At 43.1% G+C, this 23,861-nt stretch overlaps 1 protein-coding gene across 3 annotated transcripts in view; it reads left to right on the top strand.

Moving 5' to 3' along the window:
- Window positions 1–23,861, top strand: part of LOC121284481 (NADPH oxidase 4) — a 213,785-nt gene that overhangs the window by 162,827 nt on the left and 27,097 nt on the right. For all 3 annotated transcript variants that reach the window (XM_041199998.1, XM_041199999.1, XM_041200000.1), the window contains one exon: window positions 13,376–13,495. In XM_041199998.1, the coding sequence (XP_041055932.1) occupies window positions 13,376–13,495 (120 nt within the window). The remainder of the gene's footprint in view (window positions 1–13,375; window positions 13,496–23,861) is intronic.

The following is a 23,861-nucleotide window of genomic DNA, read 5'->3' as shown; positions in this document are numbered from 1 at the left end:
CGATAATTGGGCGGGTTGAATTCGTTCTGTTTTTTGTGTACAGGACATACCTGAGCAATTTTCCACATTGCCTGATAGATGCGAGTGTTGTAGCTGTACTGGAACAACCTGGCTAGGGGTGTAGCAAATTGTGGAGCACAAGTCTTCAGTAATATTGCTGCAATATCATCAGGGCCCATAGCCAGCCCCTCCAGCTGTTTTTTGATATCACTTGGAGTGAATAGAATTGGCTGAAGACTGGCACCTCTGGAGGAAACCAAGATGGATCATCCACTTGGCATTTCTAGCTGAAGCTTGCTGCGAATGCTTCAGCCTTATCTTTTACACTGACTTGCTGGGCTCCTCCTTCATTGAGGATGGGGATATTTGTGGAACTGCCTCCTCCAGTGAGTTGTTTAATTGTCCACCACCATTCACGACTGGATGTGAAAGGACTGCAAAACTTAGATCTGATCCATTGGTTGTGGAATTGCTTAGCCCTGTCTATCACTTGCTGCTTATGCTGTTTGGCATGCAGGTAGTCCTGTGTTGTAGCTTCACCAGGTTGACACCTCATTTTTAGATATCCCTGGTGCTGTTCCTGGCATGCCCTCCTGCAGTCTTCATTGAACCAGGGTTAAACTCCAGGCTTGGCAGTAATGGTAGAGTGGGTGATATGCCTGGCCATGAGGCTACAGATTGTGGTTGGGTACAATTCTGCTGCTGCTGATGGCCCAGATGGCCTCATGGATGCCCAGGCTTGAGTTGCTAGATCTGTTCAAAATCTATCCCATTTAGCACGATGGTAGTGCCACACAACACAACGGAGGGTATGCTCAATGTTAAGACAGGACTTTGTCTCCACAAGGACTGTGTAATGGTCTCTCCTACCGATACTGTCATGGTCAGATGCATCTGTGGCAAGCAGGTTGAGGATGAGGTCAAGTATGTTGTACCCTCCTGTTGGTTCCCTCACCACCTGCATCAGACCCAGTCTAGCAGCTATGTCCTTTAGAACTCGGCCAGTTCAGTTTGTGGTGGTGCTACCAAGCTGCTTTTGGTGATGGACATTGAAGTCCCCCCACCCAGAGTGCATTCTGCACCCATGCCACCCTCAGTGTTTCCTCCAAGTGGTGTTCAGCATGGAGGAGTACTGATTCATCAGCTGAGGGAGGATGGTACGTGGTAATCAGCAGGAGGCTTTCTTGCTCATATTTGATCTGATGCCATGAGACTTCATGGGGGCCGGAATCGATGTTGAGAGCTCCCAGGGCAACTTCTTTCCAAGTGTATACCACTGTGCCGCCACCCCTGCTGGGCCTGTCTTGCTGGTGGGACAGGACATACCCAGGGATGATGATGATGGTGGTGGTGTCTGGGGCATTGTCTGTGAAGTGTGATTCCTTGAGGATGACTATGTCAGGCTGTTGCTTGAGTAGTCTGTGAGACAGCCCCAATTTTGGCACAAGCCCCAGATGTTAGTAAGGAGGACTTTGCAGGGCCAACAGGGCTGAGTTTACTGTTGCCATTCCCGGTGCCTAGGTCGATGCCGGGTGGTCCTTCCGGTTTCATTCCTTATTCTTGACTTTTTAACAGTTTGATACAACAAAGTTGCTAGCCATTTCAGAGGGCATTTAAGAGTCAATCACAATACTGTGGATCTGGAATCACGTGGACCAGACCAGGTGAGGATAGCAGATTTCCTTCCCTACAAGGATATTAGTTAACCAGATGGGTTTATACAGCAATTTACAGTGGTATCACCTTCACCTTCATTGCTTTCCATTTCTCTCCTGGTGTTTGACAAGGTGTTTACTAAAACCTGTTTTCACAGCCATATCTCCTTTCTCAGTGACTGTCTCCGTCTCCAACTTACCTCACGTGAAATTGCACCCCTCATGTTTCGAACTCACCCAGGATTACAGGTATCTCCGGGACATAAAACGTTCCTCGGACTGCTGTTCCCATCACATTCTGAGATCCACGCTCAGTGCCATGCACCGCCATATGAACACACTCGACCTCTCCCTCCAGCAGCACTGCCGCACCCTTTTTCAAAGCTGCGCGTGCCCCCAGTTTCATTTTATTCTTCGTCTCATCCGACGCCTCAACAAGAAACTTTTTCTCTTTCTCTCAATTGCTAAGGAACGCAAGCTCCAACAACTCATCGATATCAACACCCATCTAGGACCCTCCACCCCTGCCTGTCCCTCCGTCCCCACCCCATCTTCCAATCCCAGCCCCAGCCGTGTATTCACTATACCCCCTGATGTTCCCCTCTCCGATGCTGAACGTTCAGTGCTCAGCAAAGGACTTAGTTTCATACACTTACGCCCTCACCTCAATGAATTTCGGGCTCGGCACGATGCTGAACTCTTCTTCCGCCGTCTTCGTCTCTGGGCTCACTTCTTTGGGCAGGAGTCCTCTCCCCGTTCAACAGATCCTTTTACCCACCTGCAATATTCTCCCTCCACCTGGACCCCTCCCTCTGGATTCTTACCTTCTCTTGATCTTTTCATTGAGAACTGTTGGCGCGACATTAGTCGTCTCAATTTCTCTGCTCCTCTCACCCATTCTAATCTCTCTCTCTCTGAACTTACTGCACTCCGTTCTCTCAGGTCCAACCCTGACATTGTCATCAAACCCGCTGACAAGGGTGGTGCTGTTGTTGTCTGGCGCACTGACCTCTACCTCACGGAGGCTGAGCGTCAACTCGCAGACACTTCCTCCTACCTCTCCCTGGACCATGACCCCACCACTGAACATCAAGCCATTGTTTCCAGGACTGTCACTGACCTCATCTCCTCTGGGGATCTTCCTCCCACAGCTTCCAACCTGATAGTCGCCCAACCTCGGACGGCCCGCTTCTACCTCCTACCCAAAATCCACAAACAGAACTGTCCCGGTAGACCGATCGTGTCAGCTTGCTCCTGCCGCACAGAACTCATTTCTCGTTATCTTGACTCCCTTCTCTCTCCCCTTGTCCAGTCACTTCCCACCTACATCCGTGATTCCTCTGACACCTTACGTCACATCAACAATTTCCAGTTCCCTGGCCCCAATCGCTTCCTCTTCACCATGGACGTCCAATCCCTCTACACCTCCATCCCCCACCAGGATGGTCTGAGGGCCCTTAGCTTCTTCCTCGAACAGAGGCCCAAACAATCCCCATCCACCACTACTCTTCTCCGTCTGGCTGAACTTGTTCTCACACTGAACAATGTCTCCTTCAACTCCTCTCACTTCCTCCAAATAAAAGGTGTGGCTATGGGTACCCACGTGGGCCCCAGCTATGCCTGTCTCTTTATGGGGTATGTGGAACATTCCTTGTTCTAGTCCTACTCCGGCCCCCTTCCACAACTATTTCTCCGGTAGATCGATGATTACTTCGGTGCTGCTTCATGCTCTCGTCGGGACTTGGAAAAATTTATTAATTTTGCTTCCAATCTCCACCCCTCCATCATTTTCACATGGTCCATCTCTGACACGTCCCTTCCCTTCCTTGACCTCTCTGTCTCAATCTCTGGTGATAGACTGTCCACCAATATCCATTACAAACCTACCGACTCCCACAGCTACCTCGACTACAGCTCCTCACACCCCGCTTCCTGTAAGGACTCCATCCCATTCTCTCAGTTCCTTCGTCTCCGTCGCGTCTGTTCCGATGATGCTACCTTCAAAAACAGTTCCTTTGACATGTCCTCCTTCTTCCTTAACTGAGGTTTTCCACCCACGGTCATTGACAGGGCCCTGAACTGTGTCCGGCCCATCTCCCGCACATCTGCCCTCACGCCTTCTCCTCCCTCCCAGAAGCTTGTCCTCACTTATCACCCCACCAGCCTCCACCAACTCCAGCATGATGCCACCACCAAACACATCTTCCCTTCATCCCCCTGTCGGCATTCCGTAGGGATCGTTCCCTCCGGGACACCCTGGTCCACTCCTCCATCACCCCTACTCCTCAACCCCCACCTATCGCACCTCCCCATGCCCACGCAAAAGATGTAACACCTGTCCCTTCACTTCCTCTCTCCTCACCGTCCAAGGGCCCAAACACTCCTTTCAAGTGAAGCAGCATTTCACTTGCATTTCCCCCAACTTAGTCCACTGTATTCGTTGTTCCCAATGCAGACTCCTCTACATTGGAGAGACCAAACGTAAACTGGGCGACCGCTTTGCAGAACACCTGCGGTCTGTCCGCAAGAATGACCCAAACCTCCCTGTCGCTTTCCATTTTAACACTCCACCCTGCTCTCTTGCCCACATGTCTGTCCTTGGCTTGCTGCATTGTTCCAGTGAAGCCCAACACAAACTGGAGGAATAGCACCTCATCTTCCGACTAGGCACTTTACAGCCTTCCGGACTGAATATTGAATTCAACAACTTTAGGTCTTGAACTCCCTCCTCCATCCTCACCCCCTTTCTGCTTCTTCCCCCTTCGTTTTGTTTTTTCCAATAAATTATATAGATTTTTCTTTTCCCACCTATTTCCATTATTTTTAAATATTTTAAAATCTTTTATGCTCCCCCCACCTCCACTAGAGCTATACCTTGAGTGCCCTACCATCCATTCTTAATTAGCACATTCATTTAGATAATATCACCAACTTCAACACCACTGTGTTCTTTTGTTCTTTTGTCTGTGACATCTTTTGATGTTCTGCTCCTATCACTGCTTGCTTGTCCCTACAACCACACCACCCCCTCCACTTCTCTCCCCCAACCCAACACTCCACACACCCCCCCCCCACACCTCCTCCCCGAACACCTTAAACCAGCTTTTGTTTCGCTCCTTTCCTTGGATTCACCTAGTTCTGTTGAAGAGTCATGAGGACTCGAAACGTCAACTCTTTTCTTCTCCGCCGATGCTGCCAGACCTGCTGAGGAGTTTTTCAGGTAATTCTGTTTTTGTTTTGGATTTCCAGCATCCGCAGTTTATTGTTTTTATACAGTGGTATCATGTTCATCATTAGACTTTTGAATCCAGATTTTTATTGAATTCAAATTCCACTGTCTGCCAAGGTGGGATTCGAATCTGGGTCCCCAGAGCATTATGCTGGGTCTCTGGATTACATGTCCTGTAGAAATGCCACGTCTGCTTGCTTGGGTGACTTAGAATTAGCATTTAGGAAGAAAATTTTGTTTTCATTCATGACATTTTTGGGCGACTGCATACACATGATCCAGCGATGTGATTTGCTGTGAACTAATGAACTCTGAACACATATATCAAACAGCTTTTGCTGAAATATGTTAACAATACAAGAAAGTTCAATTGCTGAATACTGAATGTTAGGTTCTGTCTAAATTGAGGTGGGTAGGAACACTGACAATATCCGGAATCTTCACTAGGGAAAACTGCCCTCATACCTAACAGCTGAATTCACGCTATCTGCATTTTTTGTACTTGTGTAACATTATATGTTCCTCTGCACTCGGTGTTGTCATGACCTAGAAAACTTGTTTTTTAGAGACCAGCTGCCATGTTTGTACTAGTAAAACATTGTATACACCTTTTCCATTGTACCCCATTTAAGATAGCAACCTCTTCTCCCTCTTATTCCCATTCATCCCTTCCATATATTCCCTTGGGATAATTCCTTTGGTGGAGTTGTCATCATTTGGCCTTATACCTTCATCCTGCCTGACCATAGTGCACACAAGTTTGTTGAGTGACTGGAAGGATTGGTAGTCATTGCACATCAATTTCTGCACATTCCTAGGACTGTAGTCCTTTGTGCCAGAATTAATTGTCTAGCAATCAATATTTCCCACAGGGTTGCCATATTTGAATATGCTTAATTATTTAACATTTCTTATCTATGACTAGAGTTCATTAACTTGCTTTAATCCACTGTCTGCTCCAGATCTTGGTTTGAGTGGACTTTCCTGTGGTGATCTAATTTACTTTGGGCAAGGTATTTGTTACCAGTCAAGTGTACCTTCCAATGATGAAGGCTTTTTGTTATTGTCCTGGCACTTAGTGGAGCGAATCCTTGTGTGTAGGTTGACATCTGCACTGGACTGGTCATATTGGGTATGGGGTAAAGTTGTTCATGGTATTTTTTGGGGCCCTGAGTGTTTGTTGTTTTCTTTGGGACTTCTGTTTCAATGAGGCTACCGAGTCAGGAAGTGGGACTTACTGTGTGCAAGGATTGGCTTTGTACCATCAAGGTAGGAAGGTTAGGTTGGGTGCAAGGGTGTGCAGCATTCTCCATCAGAATTTAGAGTTTAAAAAGTAAATAATCCTGTACTTTAATACCTGGTTGCAGAGGAATATTACAATAGTATTAAACTATTGTGCTTTTGTAGGAACTTATAAACAGCTTCAGAAAGGATGAGATGCATAAGCTTTGGAAGTATAGCACATTTTGGGCTCTTGCCTGGAACATTCATATTGTTTGTTCCTAGAGCCTTATAGATCTACGGACATGAGGACTAGAGCTCTACAGGTACATTGCAACATGAAATTCACCCTGCTATTCAGGATTAGGTTGTGTCTAAGGGTTTGACTGATAAAGGCAGTTAGTCCATTTCTCTCCAGGTGTTCAGGGATGCTGAAAATCTGGATGTTACTGTGGTGCCATTCTAGTCAAAGTCAGCCATATTTTTCAAACATCTCTCCACCTCTTTCCAGAAAGTAGACCCAAGAGATTTGCAATATTGATATATTCTCCTTCAAGGATCTAAACCTCTAGTTAGTTTGTCCGGCACTTTGTTCAAGAATTTGCATTAAGGAATTTGAGGGGTACTGTGCACATGATTTGAATAGCGGACTGAAGGTTTTTGTAGGGTCTTTGCACTTCTGTTCTGAGCTGTGGGAGCCCTGTTCTGGGTGTTATGATTTGCTCTGGGGTATTGCACTCTGGCTGGTTATGGTGTCACATCTTCTTTAGTTGTTGGGCGTGGTCCTATCTGGTTAAATTTTGGGACTGTGTTTCTGTGGGTGCTGGTCTGGGAATTCATTCATATTTTTTGAGGTTCGAAGTTTTACTTCTGCTCTTGTCTTTCTGTATGGAGGGAGGCCATTCTCAGCTTTTCATGCTTAATTATACCTAGTGGTCTAAGTGGATGAGATCAGTAGCTCCAGTGGAGAAAGACTTGCTGGGGCTTCTGGCAGGATCTGAGAACTAAGTACCTTTCAGCACAATACTGACCTTTACAGCAGGGTGTCCTACTTTAAGGCAGTAGCAAATTCTATTGAAAAATAGGCATGTTAATTGCTATGTTGATAACAGTAAAGTTAAGGTATTTTGCAGACAGCGTTCATGGTAATTGCTTTTAGAAAAGCACCTTCCTATTGATTGTAACTATTGTGTGTGTCACAAATCATTTACTTAACCTGAAAATTGAACAATGACAATTCTCAGACCTCTCCAGTTTCAGTTATTAATATTCCATTTTCATCTTTTTAATGCTTCAAATTAGAAGCCTGCTGCTATGATTAAGACTTCTGTTGTCTTGGCACCAACAAACAATGTATAATGTAATAAAAAATAGTCAAAATAAGCAGATCTAAATTTGGGACCTAATTTTAATTAAGTCTTTTATCATATGAAATGCAAAATACTGAAAATGCTGGAAATATGAAACAAGAACAGGAAAATGTGTAAGTAAGTCAGATACCATCTGTGGAAAAGTGGACATGCCAACATTTTGAGTTGGACCCTTAGTCAGAAATGGAAAAATTAAGGATCCATAGAAAAGTTACAGCACAGGAGGAGGCCATTCGGCCCATCTTGTCCATGCCAGCCCAAGGACACCCAGATGCCATTTCTAAACCCACCTTCCTGTACCCGGCCCTTGGCCCTGCATTTTATAGCACTTAAGGTGCAGATTCAGGTACTTTTTAAAAGAATTTAGAGTTTCTGCCTCTACCACCAACTTGGGCAGCAAATTCCAGACACCCACTACCTTCTGCATAAAAAAGTTCTTCCTCATGTGAAGCCTACACCTTCTGCCACTTATCTTGAATCTATGTCCCCTGGTTCTAGAATTCTCCACCAAGGGAAACAATTTTAACCAGTCCACTCTATCTATTCCCCTCATAATTTTGTACACCTCAATCAAGTCACCTCTCAGCCTCCTTTGTTCTAAGGAAAATAACCCCAACCTATCCAATCTCTCCTCGTAGCTACACTTTTCTAATCCTGGCAACATTCTTGTAAACCTCTCTGCACTCTCTTCAGAGCTATTACATCCTTCCTGTAATGTGGTGACCAGAACTGCACACAATACTCCAGTTGTGGCCTCACCAGTGTTTTATACAATTCCAACATTATATCCTTACATTTATATTCTATACCTCTACCAATGAAGGAGAGCATTCCATATACCTTCTTTACAACCTTGTCTACTTGAACTGCTGCCTTCAGGGACCTGTGTACTTGAATGCCAAGATCTCTCACTTCATCTACCCCTCTTAGTATATTCCCATTTATTGTGTAATCCCTGTAACTGTTTGACCTCCCTAAATGTATGATCTCACACTTTTCTATGTTAAAATCCATCTGCCACTTTACCGCCCACTTCGCCAACCCATCTATATCATTTTGGAGATTATGGCTATTCTCTACACTATCCACTACTCGGCCAATCTTTGTGTCATCTGCAAATTTCCCAATCATGCCCCCCACGTTCACGTCCAAATCGTTAATATATAACACAAACAGCAAGGGTCCCAACACTGAGCCCTGTGGAACACCACTTGAGACAACTTTCCATCGCAAGGGCATCCATCGACCATTACCCTTTGTCTCCTGTTACAAAGCCAACCTTTTATCCAGTTTGCCACATTACCTTGAATCCCATGGGCTTTTACTTTTCTGACCAATCTGCCATGTGGGACTTTGTCAACTGCCTTGCTAAAATCCATGTATACAACATCCACTGCACTACCTTCATCAACTCTTCTTGTCGCTTCCTCAAAGAATTCAATCTAATTTGTGAGGCAAGACCTTCCTTTAACAAATCCATACCGACCATCCCTGACTAGTCCTTGCTGTTCCACATGACAGTTAATCCTATCTCTCAGGATTGATTCTACTAATTTGCTCACCACCGATGTAAGACTAACTGGCCTATGATTGTTTGGCATTTCCTTTGATTCTTTTTTAAACAATGGAACTACGTTTGCATTTCTCCAGTCCTCCAGGACCTCCCCTGTATCTAGTGAAGATTGGAAAATCATCCTCAGAGCATCTGTTATCTCCTCCCTGACTTCCTTCAGCAGCCTCGGAAATAATCCATCTGGCCCTGGTGACTTATTGATTTTCAAGGATTTCAACCCTTTGAGTACTTCCTCTCTCTTTATGACTATCCTGTCTAATATCTCCCAGTGTTCCTCCTGGACTACTATATCTACATCCTTCCTTTCCTTTGTAAACACGGAGACAAAATATTCATTCAGAACCTTTCCCACAGCCTCTGCATCTACACACAAGTTTCCATCTTCATCTCTGGTAGATCCCATTTTTTCCTTAACTAACCTTTTAGCGTTAATGTATTGGTAAAACATCTTTAGGTTATTTTTAACTTTACTTGCTAATATTTTTTCATGCCCTTTCTTTGATTTCCTTATTTCCTTTTTTACTTTGTCTCTGCGCTTCCTTTACTCGTCTAGGCTATCTGCAGTGCTTGGTTCTTTGTGCCTATCATACGCTTTCTTTTTCTGTTTGATCTTCCCCTGTATTCCTCTAGACAACCGGGGGGGGGTCTAGATTTGGCAGTACCACTCTTATTTTTGTAGAGGACATGTCCACTTTGTACAATTAGAATCTCGCTTTTTAGTGCTTCCCACTGGTTTTCCACTGTTTTATCCTCCAGCAGTGCTGTCCAGTCCACCTCAGCCAAGTCCCTTCTCATTTCTGCAAAATTTGCCTTCCCCCAGTTCAAGACTTTTACTCCTGCCTTATCTTTGTCCTTTTCCATGGTAATGCTAAATCTAACTGAATTGTGATCACTGTTCCCGATATGGTCGCCAACTGTCACTTCACGTACTTGCCCTCTTCGTTCCCCAAAACTAGGTCTAGAATTGCATCTCCTCTCGTTGGGTTTGTCACTAATTGGTTGAAAAAATTTTCCTGGACAAACTGCACAATTTTTTCTCCCTCAATACCCCTTATTGTTTGAATCCCAGTTGATATTAGGATAGTTGAGGTCTCCTACTATTATTGCCCTCTTGTTCTTACAAGCAGAAATTTGCCTACATATTTGATCAGCAAGCACCAAGCATATTAATAGAATTAGGAAGGCCTGGGTAAGGGCAAACAGACAAACATAGAAAGGATGTATGATTATTAACTGATACAACAGATCACCTCAAGCAATGTTGAGAAGAATTAAAGAAATAATGAACAAGTTTATAGCTAAAACATTGGTGTCGCGCTCAATTTCCATAATCTGATCTGTCCTGTTAACACTTAGTGAGGCATCTTCAGTGATAAATTATTTGGACATACTGGAAGGAAATTGGTATGCGTTTTGCTTATTTGATGTTTGACACCACTGAGCTAAAATGATTTAAAACCTACCCATGGAAAAGGTAAAAAAGAAGAGAGACATGAAAAATATGAAGGGGAAGTAAGCCTTCTGTCTTCAGAGTTTGGATAAAAAAGCATAAATTTCCAGATACTGTGTCTCATGTCCAAAGGATGTCTGAAATGCATCTGACACCGCACTAGCTCAAGTGATAACCACATGTCCCTCATGGCCGCCCAAAACAGGCATTACCTCGAATACATATGCTAATGAGGGGATTAATACCTGTTTATGCAACCCCCACCTTGGAAATTTGTCAGTATAGCTACTCATTTTTTTCTCCTTCTAGGTCCTAACCAGTGGAGGCCATTAGCATACAATATACTTCTAAACATTAATGTTCCACAGCACCACTTGACAGTTTTGCTCATTATTAATCTGCATAAGAAAGAAAGAAGTTGCATTAATGTAGCACCTTCATGATCTCAGTATATTCTGAAGTGTTTTGCAACCAATGAGGTACTATTGAATTGTAGTTACTGTTCTAAGAAATGTGCCATCCAAATTGCACTCAGATTCAGAAACATTAATGAAATAGTTGAACAGGGTTAAATGAGTAATTACGAGTTTGCTTATTCTCCCTAGCAGCTAAGTGAGGAAAAACAAATAGTGTTGAACCATCACACATGAGAGAGAGTAAGCATTTTCATCCTACTCCTGTCCTCTTTCACTCCTCCTCATTCTTTTCGGGACTTACATGAGGGCTGCTAACACCTAGGCAATCAGCTGAAGTTGGCATTGTGGATTCTGTTAAGGTGAGTCTTAACGCTCAATTGGCATCTGCAGGTCACCACCACAAACATTGCTGATGAGGCCCAATTTCAGTTCAGCCTCAGACATCTGGGGTGGTGTATGCAATCCTTCATGGTGAGTTTGTAAGCAGGGTGGGCATTTAATCAGGCAGGATGGTGGAATGTGAGCCACATTCTTGCCTCCGCCAAAATTAAGACCAGGGCGGGAAGGCCAGTGGTTGGACTTACTGTCTCACTGCCATTGCGGCCCTGAAGTGGCCAATTAATGACCACTTAAGAGCCGCATCCCACCACTGTTGATATTCACTCAGTAGCTGGCAGGCCTGTGACCATGCAGGGAGCATGACAAGCAAACCTGTACAGGCTGCTTGTGGTCTCCCAGGTGAGGAGGTGGGGGTCCCTCATTGAAAGGCACTCAGGGATCAAGGGATCCAACATTGCAAAGAGGGGTCTGCTGAGAGCCACACCACAGCCCTTGATGCTAAACCCCCACACACACTCCCTCATGATTCCCACTCCGAGAAACCATAACATGCCTCTGGCCTGGATTGCTCCTCAATCCTGACCTCAGGTGGCTGTCATTCTGGCAGCAGCCAGCGCTTGCACGCTGAAGCTACTTAGCAAAAGAGCTGCTTGGCTGGCAGCTCTTGGTGGGCGGGATTTCTGCCCCCATCACAGAATCACAGTGCAGAAGAGCTGCTTCGGCCCATCTAGTTTGCACCGACATGTGAGAAAAACCTACCTAATCCCATTTACCAGCACTTGGCCCATTGCCTTGAATGTTATGACGTGCCAAGTGCTCATTCAGGTACTTTTTAAAGGATGTGAGGCAACCCACCTCTACCACCCTCCTAGGCAGTGCATTCCAGACTGTCACCACCCTCTGGGTAAAAAAGATTTTCCTCACACCCACCCTAAACCTCCTGCCCCTCACCTTGAACTTAAGCCCCCTTGTGACTGACCTTTCAACTAAGGGGAACAGCTGCTCCATTCCACCCTGTCCATGCCCCTCATAATCTTGTACACCTCGATCATGTCGCCCCTCAGTCTTCTCTGCTCCAACGAAAAGAAAACAACCCAAGTCTATCTAACCTCTCTTCATAACTTAAATGTTTCATCCCAGGCAACATCCTGGTGAATCTCCTCTACACCCCTCCAGTGCAATCACATCCTTCCTATAATGTGGCCACCAGAACTGTACACAGTACTCCAGCTGTGGCCTCGCCAAGGTTCTATATAACTCCAGCATGACCTCCTTACTTTTGTAATCTATGCCTCGATTGATATAGGCAAGTGTCCCTTATGCCTTTTTCACCACCCCACTAACATGCCCCTCTGCCTTCAGAGATCTTTGGACACATACACCAAGGTCCCTTTGTTCCTCAGAACTTCCTGATGCCATGCCCTTCAACCCTAGTGCCATGCCCTAGGGTCCTTGATCCCAGTGAAGGCCCGCCACCTGAGAGGGGGGTAACTAATAAAGGTGAGCCTTCCCAGAGGAGGTAATGCGGATCTCCAGCTGGCAGGCAAGACCCCTGATGCATCCATCAAATCCAACCCCCTTTTTTCACGCTTACCCCTGGTGCTAGATTCTTCTGTGCCTCAAAATTATGATGAACCCAATTTGTCTGCTAAGGGCTTAAGGAAGTTAAGAAGGAACAACTTGTAAAGTACTGTCAGTGCACAAGCTCTTTTCAGAGCAACACGTCAGCATGGTATTTTCTACATGGGAAAGGTAGCTGGGTTATACTATTTCTCATGCACACTGCAGTGGTAAAAGGGGTCAGTGTTCACCTAGGGACACAATATCTCAAACCTAGACAAAGGCCAAGTTTAGATTTACAGAAACTCAGATTTGTCTATGGAAAATTTTTTTTCTAAATTTTTACATTGGCTATGAAGATCATCTATTGTGAAGAACCATGAATTATAATAGCAACATCTGGAGGTTTATGAAATTATTTTATTTTTAAGAAAATAAAATAACAAGCAAAAAATTATTGAGTTCAGGTATTCCAATCCTGATGTGCTTTAGCTGAATTAAAATCTTTTTTATGGCTGTTCACTGATTATGAAGAAAAACTGATTTGGTTTTCTTTTAACAGGTTATACATTGATGGTCCATTTGGGAGCCCGTCAGAGGAAGTCTTCAACTATGAGGTTAGCCTTTGTGTGGCCGGTGGTATTGGAGTGACCCCTTTTGCTTCAGTACTAAACACACTATTGTACGTGCATTTTCTTTCTGACAGTTTGTTCATATGATTAATTTATATTCATGAGTAAGGAAGCGTTTTGTTAGTTCTAGCTGCCAAGTGAGGAAATGGAAATAATATTGAGCTATCACCCAAGTGTGTTTTAAGAGAAAACATTCAATTTAATTCACTTGTTCACTTAAATTGCTTATTAAATTTACATTCACTCTTCTTCATTGTGGCTATAAGGATATCAAGGTCAGCGCTTTCTCTGTTTATGCTTTATTGTGGGGAAGCTCTTTTTCCTAATCTTGCAACCAAATCAGTTGCATTTATGAAAATTTTCAGATTACTCAGTTTTTGTTTTACAGTTAAAAGTGCCACCAAAAAGTTTGCAGGTATACTCATTCACCAGATTCATTTTCCAGATGCTGGTATCAAATGCAAAGGACAGGCAATATTTGTTTCTGTTTCAGGCTGTTCATACTATAGACAAGGACTGGTTACACGTATTTGACTAGGTTATTATTGGATACACCAGAATCTGACACTGCATATTGGGATTTCCTAGCTAATAATATATGGTTAAAAACTCGGCTGATGCAGATAAATTATGCTGCAACAAATACACAAACTAATAAAGTGCAAAAGATAAAGAATTGACTTTGACTTACTGGCTCAAAACTTGTAATCTAATTAGAGTTTCTTGGATGGGTGTGGGGGCAAGATTTTCTCCACCTAGTTACCAGGATGTGTGGGATAATGACATGATTTGCCATCTTTATTGTCAATACTGCAAGTGTGTGAACCTTTATACTCAAACATAGCAATGCACAAGTCTAAAGGCAAAGTTGTTCAATTAACTACTTCTTCCACCAATGAACCCTGGCAGAACTGCATGCCAAATTATTGAAATGGAAACGTCTTCTCTGTTAGATCTAGGGGGTGTCTTAAATGAAAACAGTTCTCATGGACTCAGTCCAGTTAATAATGAGTGCAAACCTATTGTACAATAATTAACATGAAGGCAATTACCTGACCCAGCACTGTTTAATGCTGAAGCTGAGTGAAAGTATTTCATTCTGCCATACAGACACATGATATGATGAGTTTAAAGAATTAAAAAATAAAAATCCCCATCAAACTAAACTCAAAGCAAGGGTTCCTCTGGCAAAATAGACTACTTGTTTTCCAAGTTCCACTGGCAGAAATGTTGGTAAGCAGACGATACAGATTTAAAGTAATTCCAGGGAACATGTGAGGAGAGTTTGTTAATGCAGTGAATTATCATGATGTTGAATGCATTGTCTGAAATGGCAGTGGAAATAGATTCAATTGTAACTTTCAAAAGAGAACTGGATATATACTTGAAAAGGAAACATTTACTAGAACCATGGGGAAAGAGCAATAGAGTGGAATTAATTGGATAGCTCTTTCAAAGAGTTTGCACAGACATGATGGGCTGAATGGCTTCCTTTTGTGCTGCATGATTCTGTACATACTAATATATTGCATTCAAAAATCAAGAAATTTAAAATTGCTTGCTTGAATGGATACAATGTTGGATTGTTGAATAAGTAACAATTAAGTAGGGTGCAGGTTTAAAATGCCACTCTCTTTAGTCACTGTTCTCCCATTTAGGTTATAGCAAGCATCATGAACAGACAGCTTTTGCATACCATCTAATAGCAAGCTGAAGAGCAGTAAAATTGGGCATCAAGGAAGAGGTCTTTCATTCACCCTTTTGTCTCTAAATGGTATGTGACTGTTAGACCAGAGAGATGAAAAATGAGTGAAACAATTAGAGAGCAATGCTTTATTTAAAAGAAAATGATTTCTATGTAAACATCCTTAAATAAAACAAGATGCATGAGTTGCTTTGATATGAATGAATTTTATTACCTTTTAGTAATGGATAGATAAATTGAGTATTAGAATTGCTGAGGAAAATATAATTATTCAAAAAATGGCTCTGGAACTTTCACATTTGTGTAATGGGTGAGAGAGTAATACTTATGCCTGAAACATCTGCTGAATAAAAAAATCCAGGTTAAGTCCTGTGAGAATTCTATATTATAAACATGAGAAATAAGTGGTGGACTGCACCGTGGCTATAATTGATGACTGCTGAGTGTTGGAATATGGGACAGAAAGGTGATTTTGCCTCTTGAGATTTATCACAAGAGATATAAAATCTAAAAACTAAGAGGTAAGGATAAGGCTGTATATAACTTTTAAGATCTCGAGGCCCTGAAATTCAGCTTGTAGCACCAAGTTTTTGGTGCAAGGCAAGGTGTGCCGTGTTGCTTCCACAATGACATCCACATTGCAGACGTCTGGTACTTGCTGCACTGGATGTCATTTTAATGAAGTCATTAATGTGCTGTGTAGGTAGCATCCGCCGGAAGTGTACAGAGTCGGAAGACTGTGATTTTGATCAGTGTTGACCAACTGATGATTGATGATTTGACACTAATGCTGCCATCTTGGAGCTCAATGCTGCAGGTAATGCCATCTCTTAAAAACGCACAGCTGAACATGCATTCAGCAGCAAGAAGGACACGAGTTGCTGATTGCTTTCTACTGGCTGTTACTGCAGTTGTAGAAGTGTTTGGTGGTTTCCAGACTTGTTTAAAGTTGTAGAGGGCTACAGAGAGTGGTGTGGCAGAAGCTATAGGATTTTGTTCAAGTATTCGCCACAAAGCACTTGATCCCAGATGTAGGTGCAGTAGTTTGCACCCCTAAGGTATATAACATTAGAGAGAGATTGAGCAGAGTGACACAGAGCAGAACAAACTGTTGAAAGAAAGGATGGGAGTGGGGGAGGGGGCAGCACAGGGAAAGGCCTCTCAATAAGAGACCATTTCTGCCCAGAGTATTCGGGGAACAAATCCCCCATCTGAATCTCAGTGAGGAACAGTTTATAGGATGTCTCTGCTTCACTAAGAAGATCCTTATTGCAAACTTCCACTTGCTGCAGTCACAACTGCATTGCCAGAGCATTGGATGTGAAGGTGAACATGGCCATGAACATTTATGTGCCTGGCTCCTTCTAGACTGTTGCAGGAGATATGTGCAACATCCCCCAGTTAGCCACCCACTGTTGATTAAGGGAGGCTTCTGAGGTTTTGTATGTAAAGAAAGCTGAATATATTTCATTCTCTCTTGTCAGAGATTGGCTTTGTCAGGATTATAGGATTTCCCATGATGTAGGTAGCAACTGACTGTATGGCAGATGGTGTTGCGGGCAGCCAATGTGAACTCGGAGATGTATCACAATTGAAATGGATTCTGCTCCCTCAAAGCCTAGCTGGAATGTGAACGTATGGAGGTTAATTCCCATTATTCTGGCACCAGTTTTGATGTTTCCATTCTATGGCAGATTGCTGTGCCATCTGCATTTGAGCCATAACAGCAAAACAGATGGGCAATAACAACTATCCTTGGATGACATGATTTGTGACATCATTGCACATGTGGGCAGCGTGCAGAAACTCAAGCCGCTTTGCCACATGGAATGTGATCAAGCAGACCACTGGAGTGCTTATACATTGCTTCTGCCTGGGCTGTGCTGGAGGAGACCTGCAGCACTAGCATTTTGCATTCAAGACTCTTGGTGGTCTGCTCCATGCTGCAAATCTCAGCATCATGAAGGTACAGCTCTTGCCATCAGGTACACAATAACCAACTGAGGAGGCAGGGAGGAAGCAACCAACAAAGCCATGCTAAGGCTGTCCATCTGTTAACATCCAACTGCGATACCAATGAATGCAACCCAACTTCCCAACCCTCAGCTGTCCCACATCTTACCTTCCCTTCGTCATTGACCATCACAGTGTCCTATTGGTCACAATGCAAAAATAAAAGCCTCCAAAAAATAAATATTTCAAACCAAATTCATAAATCAAAACATGCCAAATATGAAATAATCACCCTTGTGCATCCCCTAGTGCCTGTCTTTCATGTGTCTTTGCCTGTTCTTGTGCTTCTATCCAGGGTTACCCAAGTGCTACAACATGGTTGTTAGAAGATTGCTGACTTGCAAGGAGGGATACTGCATATGGCCTTGGAGCATGACCTCGAGTAGCTCTGGGCCTAGAAGGCCCAGCTTTGAACTCAACCATCTTGGCATGTAAGGTGGCCATCTAGGCTGGTTGAGAGGCAACAGCAAGGGCACTGGTGGAAAGCCAGTGATTGGAAGATCAAGGCTGCCAAGTTGAGAGAGGACAAAGGGTCATGCTCCATTATGCCACTTCCAATCCCCAGGGGTGGTGTTTCAGCATTTCCACCAACGTATTACAAGACAGATACTGGACTTCTTTGACATCTTGCAAGTTACATTGGCATCCGCAACAATAATGGCAGCAGTCTGAGCTTGTATGACTTCAGTCTTAGCTTCCAGTGCCACACCCAGACATCGGTTGGCCTCTGCTTGTGCTACAATGGAAGCTGAGACCCTGCATTAAGATTGGATCTGCAAATGTCCTCATGGACTTGGCCATCACTCTGGAGAGGATGGGCTCCAAATTGTGCACAAAGCCCTGTGCCAAGTTAGTGCTGGATTCCTGCATTTTCCTTGACATTGACTGACAGGCTTCCTGGCAAACCTGCCAGCACACCAAACCTTTCAGTGCGCTTACCAATCAGCCACTTTCTTCTCCATCCCACCAACATGATCATTTGAGTCCTTACAGCAGAATGTTGTGCAGCCTTGCCCTTGGGCAACCTGGCACCTATATACCAACCTTGTTTTTTAGCAGAATTTTAGCAGAAAAGAGGGTTGGTAAATAATGGCAGATGTTTAAGGAAATAGTTCATGGCTCACAACAAAGATGAGAAGTGAGAAAGAAGGATTCCAGGAAGGGGATAAATGAACCATGGTTAACCATGGAAGTTGAGGATAATATCAAATTGAAAGAAAAAGCGTACAATGTGGCAAAGATTAGTGGTAAGTCAGAGAATTGGGAAAGTTTTAAAAACCACAAAAGATGACCAAAAAAAGTAATTAAGAGGGAGAAAATAAACTTTGAGAATTAACTAGTAAGTAATATAAAAACGGACGGTAAGAGCTTCTTTGCACATATAAAAAGGAAAAGAGAGGCCAAAATAAACATAGGCCCTTTAGAGAATGAGGCTGGGGAAATAATAATGGGGAACCAGGAAATGGCAGAGGAGTTGAATAAATACTTTGCATTGGCCTTCACAGTAGAAGACACTAATCGCATTCCAAAAATACTAAATAATCAAGAGGCAAAAGAGGGGGGAGCAAATAAATACAATAACTATCACTGGGGAAAAAGTTCTTGGGAAACAATTAGGGCTAAAGGCTGACAAGTACCCTGGACCTGATGGGTTGCATTCTAGTATAATAAAGGAAGAAGCTATACAAATAGTGGATGCACTGGTAGTAACCTTCCAAGAATCCTTAGATTCTGGAAAAGTCCTAGAAGATTGGGAAACTGCCAATGACACCCTTATTCAAAAAGGGAGGGAGACAAAAGAACAGGTAAACTGTAGACCAGTTAGTTAGCTTAACATCTGTCATTGGGAAAATGCAAGAGTCTGTTATAAAGGATGTAATAGCAGAGCATTTAGAAATGCGTAATATAATCAAGTAGATTCAGCATGGCTTCATGAAGGGGAAATCATGCCTGACAAATTTATTAGAATTCTTTCAGGAGGTAACAAGCAAGATTGATAAAGGGGAACCAGTGGAAGTAATATGTTTGGATTTCCAAAAGGCATTTGATAAGGTACCGCACATAAAGCTATTTAATAAGATAAGAGCCCATGGTTGGAGGTAGTATATTAGCATAGATAGGGGATTGGCTAATTAATATAAGACAGAGGGCAGAATCTTGCCGTTGGCAAGCAGGGGGCAGGGCCCGCTCGCCGACGCGGAATGACATCGGGGGAACCCCCAACGTCATTCCGCCCCATTTAAAGTTTCAGGAAGGCGGGGGCACAGCCAAATCAGCAGTCCACCCACCAACCTGTCAATGGCCAATTGAGGCCATTGACAGGATCATTGAAACAATTAAAGGACCTGGCCGTCCAACCTTAATGTTGGCGGGCAGGCCAGGAGCTGCGGCGTGCAATAGAAAAACATGGAACCTCATCCACCGGTGGGGTGAGGTTTCATGTAGGGATTTTAAATTTTTAATAAACTTATTCTGTAAATTATGAACATTGTCAATTGATTGGGGACATGATAGGGATTTTTTTTTCCTCTAATTTTCATATCTTTAGAAGTCTAAGCGATCTCCTTGAGGCAGCAGTTAGCCTCAGGGAGATGTGCACTCTTTTGTGCGCATGCGCAAAAGAGCACACACTCGCTTTTGGGGAATCCCCCCCCCCAGCCCGCACAGGATGCACATAGCGCCCTCCGGCTGGACATCACGCTGGGTGGGCCTTAATTGGCCCGCCTACATAAAATGGAGGCAGGGCCTGCTTCTCTGGCAGGGATCGGCTCCCCACCCGCCGGAGATTGGGTCGGGCCCGCCCGCCCGACAGGCAGAAAATTCTGCCCAGAGTGTTGGGATAAGGGGGGCATTTTCAGGATGGCAATCTGTAACTGATGGAGTTCCACAGATCAATGCTAGGACCACAATTATTTACAATATATATTAGTGACTTGGATGAGGGAAGGAAATGTACTATCGGCAAGTTTGCAGGTGACACAAAAATAGGTGGGAAGACAATTGGTGAGGATGACACAAAGAGTCCACAGAGGGATATAGACAGGTTAAGTGAGTGGGCAAAAACTAGGCAGATAGAATATAACATGGGAAAATGTGAGGTTATGCATTTTGGCAGGAAAAATGGAGGAGTTGAATATTAATTATGTGGAGAAAGACTGCAGAAATCCACAGCACAGAAGGATTTGGGAGTCCTCGTGCATGAATCCCAAAAAATTAGCATACAAGTTCAGCAGGTAATAGCGAAGGCAAATGGAATGTTGGCTTTTATTTCAAAGGGAATGGAGTATAAAAATAGGGAAGTCTTGCTAAAACTATACAAGGCACGAGTTAGACCACATCTAGGATACTGTGAACAGTTTCGGCCCCCTTATCTAAGGAAAGCTATTCTGGCATTGGAAGCAGTCCAGAGAAGGTTCACTAGGTTGATCCTGGGTATGAAGGGACTTTCTTACAAGGCGAGGTTAAGTAGGTTGGGCCTGTACTCATTAGAGTTTAGAAGAATGACTGGCAACCTTATTGAAACATATAAGATTCTTAGGGGGCTTGACAGGTCAGGTGCTGAAGGGTTGTTTCCCCTTGTGGGAGAATCTCAGATCAGAGGGCATAATCCCAGAGTAAGGGGTCATCCATTTAAGACAGAGGTGAGGAGGAATTTCTTCTCTGAGAGTTGTGAATCTGTGGAATTCTTTAATGCAGGAGGCTGTAGAGACTGCATTATTAAGTATTTTGAAAGCCGAGTTAGACAGATTTTTAATCAGTAAGGGAATCAAGGGTTGTGGGGAAAAGTGGAATTGCGGATTATCAGATCCCATTGAATGGCAGAACAGACTCAAAGGGCCAAATGGCCTACTTCTGCTCCTGCATCTAATGGTCCTATGGAAAGCAAATGACAGTGTTTCTTCTTCATCGCCTTCTCCTGCTCATCCACCATGGCCTGACACAGGCAGAAAGGAGAACATCAAACAGATAGGGTTTTGGTGAGGGGAGGGGTTGGACAGCAAGAGCTACATGCTATGTAATTTGCAACTGGTAAATAGAAGCTGTTGTTAGATGAGGGGTAAGTAGGATGTGAGGAAGAGATTAATTAGGGCATACCATCATTTTTGATAATTTCTCCCCTGCCACTGAACAGCACCTCAGTCATGGCCACTCTGGTGACCACTATCTCCATCATGGGGTTAAAGACATGCAGCCATGCCAGCCCCTGCTGATTAGCTGCTGCTGTCTCCAGGTGTGGTCACCCTGTCCGAAAAGAGAAGAATGTGTGTCAGTGAGTGTAGGACAATGTGTTTGGCTGATGTGGCTACCATGTTTGAATAGCTGGCAATATATACAAGCTGTGAGATGTGGGAGTGAAGCTTGATCAATGCTAAGTGTTTAATGGTGAGGTGAAACTATGACTGTTAGGCATAAGTTGTGATTGGTAGATATTATGGAGAGGTGAGTGATGGGGCGGGATGGAGTGTGCAGCATTGAGCAGTGTATGAAGCTAGCAGTGTAGTTGGTAGATTATGGCAATTGAAGATTTATCCACAGACCTTGACCACTTGTGAGGTCATTGAATATTTTGCAACACTGCATCCAGGTCCTCAGGGTTAGACTCCTGAGAACAATAGCTATCTAGCACCACTGCCTTTTCAAAGTTTGCCTTGAGAGTATCCTGGCCCCTTGTAGATAGATGACATCTCTCCTGCTCTCCACTTTGTGTTACAAGCCCTCTTGTGCAGCAACAGAAAATCTTGAAACCCACTTTCTGCCATGTTGTGCCTTTTTTATGTCTTTCTCAGGTCAGATACTTGTAGCATCTGCTTCAGCCAAAATATACCTCCACTTTAAGAGGTGCAGGCTGGCTTTAAGTAGTGCAAGTTGTCTTGAGCTCCGGAAAGCCTCTAGAGAGGTGTGCAGTCACTCAAAAATGTGCTACTTAACATTGCCTGCAGGCCATAATCAGCAGGAAGCATAAAGTTTGTGGGTTTCATGGATTGGAAGCAACGGTTGTGGGTTACGCATGCATTCCAAACTCTGCATCCATTTTTGGGGTCATCCAATTTTACAGCACAAGAGTATTTTGTGCAGTATTGGGGCTCACACTATTGATTGAGTATTAAGGCTTTAGAGAGGCACAAAGGAGATTTACTAGGGTGCTGCCTGGTATGAGGAAATACAAAGGAAAATTTGAGAAGTTGTTTCTTTTTATTCGAAAAATGCAAATTTGAAGTGAAAATAGAAGTATTTAAAATTATGTTACTAAATAAAGAGACAGGTTGTCAAAGATTTTGGTCTTACACTCATCAGAACAACTGTAAGAATGCTACATTTGAACCGATCATCACAACAATTTATACAACAAGAAAAAAGGGTGCTTAGTGGTTGGCAAGTTGACTCAGAGAGCTTATAGCTCCCCGTTGCTTTCTTCATGGCAATGCCTCGGCCAATCAGAGTTGACTTGCTAACCAATAAGCAACATGTGTCTCTTTTCAGCAATATTCAAGTTCTGTACTACCATGTGACTATTTAAAATATGATAAGGCATGTATAATAGTATGAATTTTCTAAGGGGCATTGAGCAGGTTGCTATTGTTTAAAAAGGACATTATTATTGGCTACAGTGTGGTAATTATATGGAGTTTGTACTGGAGAAGGGAATTATGAGCTAACAGCTACTAACTTGAATACAAGGAGCTACAACCTGGAAATAGGCCATTCAACCCAACCAATTCATGTCAACATTTAACTTGCATGCAAGCAAATAGTTCTAATCAAATTTACCCAACACATTTCAATAATCAGGTTAGATAGAAGCAGACTGTTTCCCGTAGTTGAGGGGTCTCGAATAATGGGCAATGGATACAAATATTAAATAGGTGGTCAAAAGAAGTCTTTTAACATTTGAGGCCATGAAATTAAAGTTAGTAATTGAGAGAATTATTTAAGCATTCAACATTTACTTAAAGAAAGGAAGGAAAAAGAGTTGAAGGATTATTGAAATGTGTTGGGTAAATTTGCTTAGAAATATTTGCTTGCATGCAAGTTAAATGTTGTCATGAATTAGTTGGGTTGAATGGCCTATTTCCAGGTTGTAGCTCCTTGTATTCAAGTTAGTAGCTGTAAGCTCATAATTCCCTTCTCCAGTACAAACTCCATATAATTACCACACTGTAGCCAATAATAATCTCCTTTTTAAACAATAGCAACCTGCTCAATGCCCCTTAGAAAATTCATACTATGGAGCTGATATAATATTTTTGGACAATAACACACAACATCCCAGCTTCAGTTGTTCAAGTCAAGTCAACATGTTGGCTGTTAAACTCTGAATTCCTCCAGTAGAAGTGATTTTGTTCATATGATTAGTTCTTATCAGGTAAACATGAAAACAATGTAATTATGTGACGGGATTGATTTTACTTGATTAATGATTAATTACAGCTCAATAAACATGCAGTGTGTGGTCACAATCATTCAGCATTCAGTAAAGATGTCCAGCACAATAAAACATTGCATTGTGTGCAATGCAGTAGTTGTCAGCAAAATGTTAAGCTTCAAAGCAATATCTACACAGAGTATATGTTATGAAATAATGAATGCATTGAAATTATATTAAAACGGTAAGCTTTTCTCTTGTTTAGATATTGTTATAATCAGTTAAGCTTTGTTCTAATGGTTAGTGGTGTCATTTGGACTCTTCCATTTTGGTT

Source organism: Carcharodon carcharias, chromosome 11 (genome assembly GCF_017639515.1).
Source record: "Carcharodon carcharias isolate sCarCar2 chromosome 11, sCarCar2.pri, whole genome shotgun sequence".
NCBI lineage: Eukaryota > Metazoa > Chordata > Chondrichthyes > Lamniformes > Lamnidae > Carcharodon > Carcharodon carcharias.
This window is presented reverse-complemented; position numbering and strand designations above follow the sequence as displayed.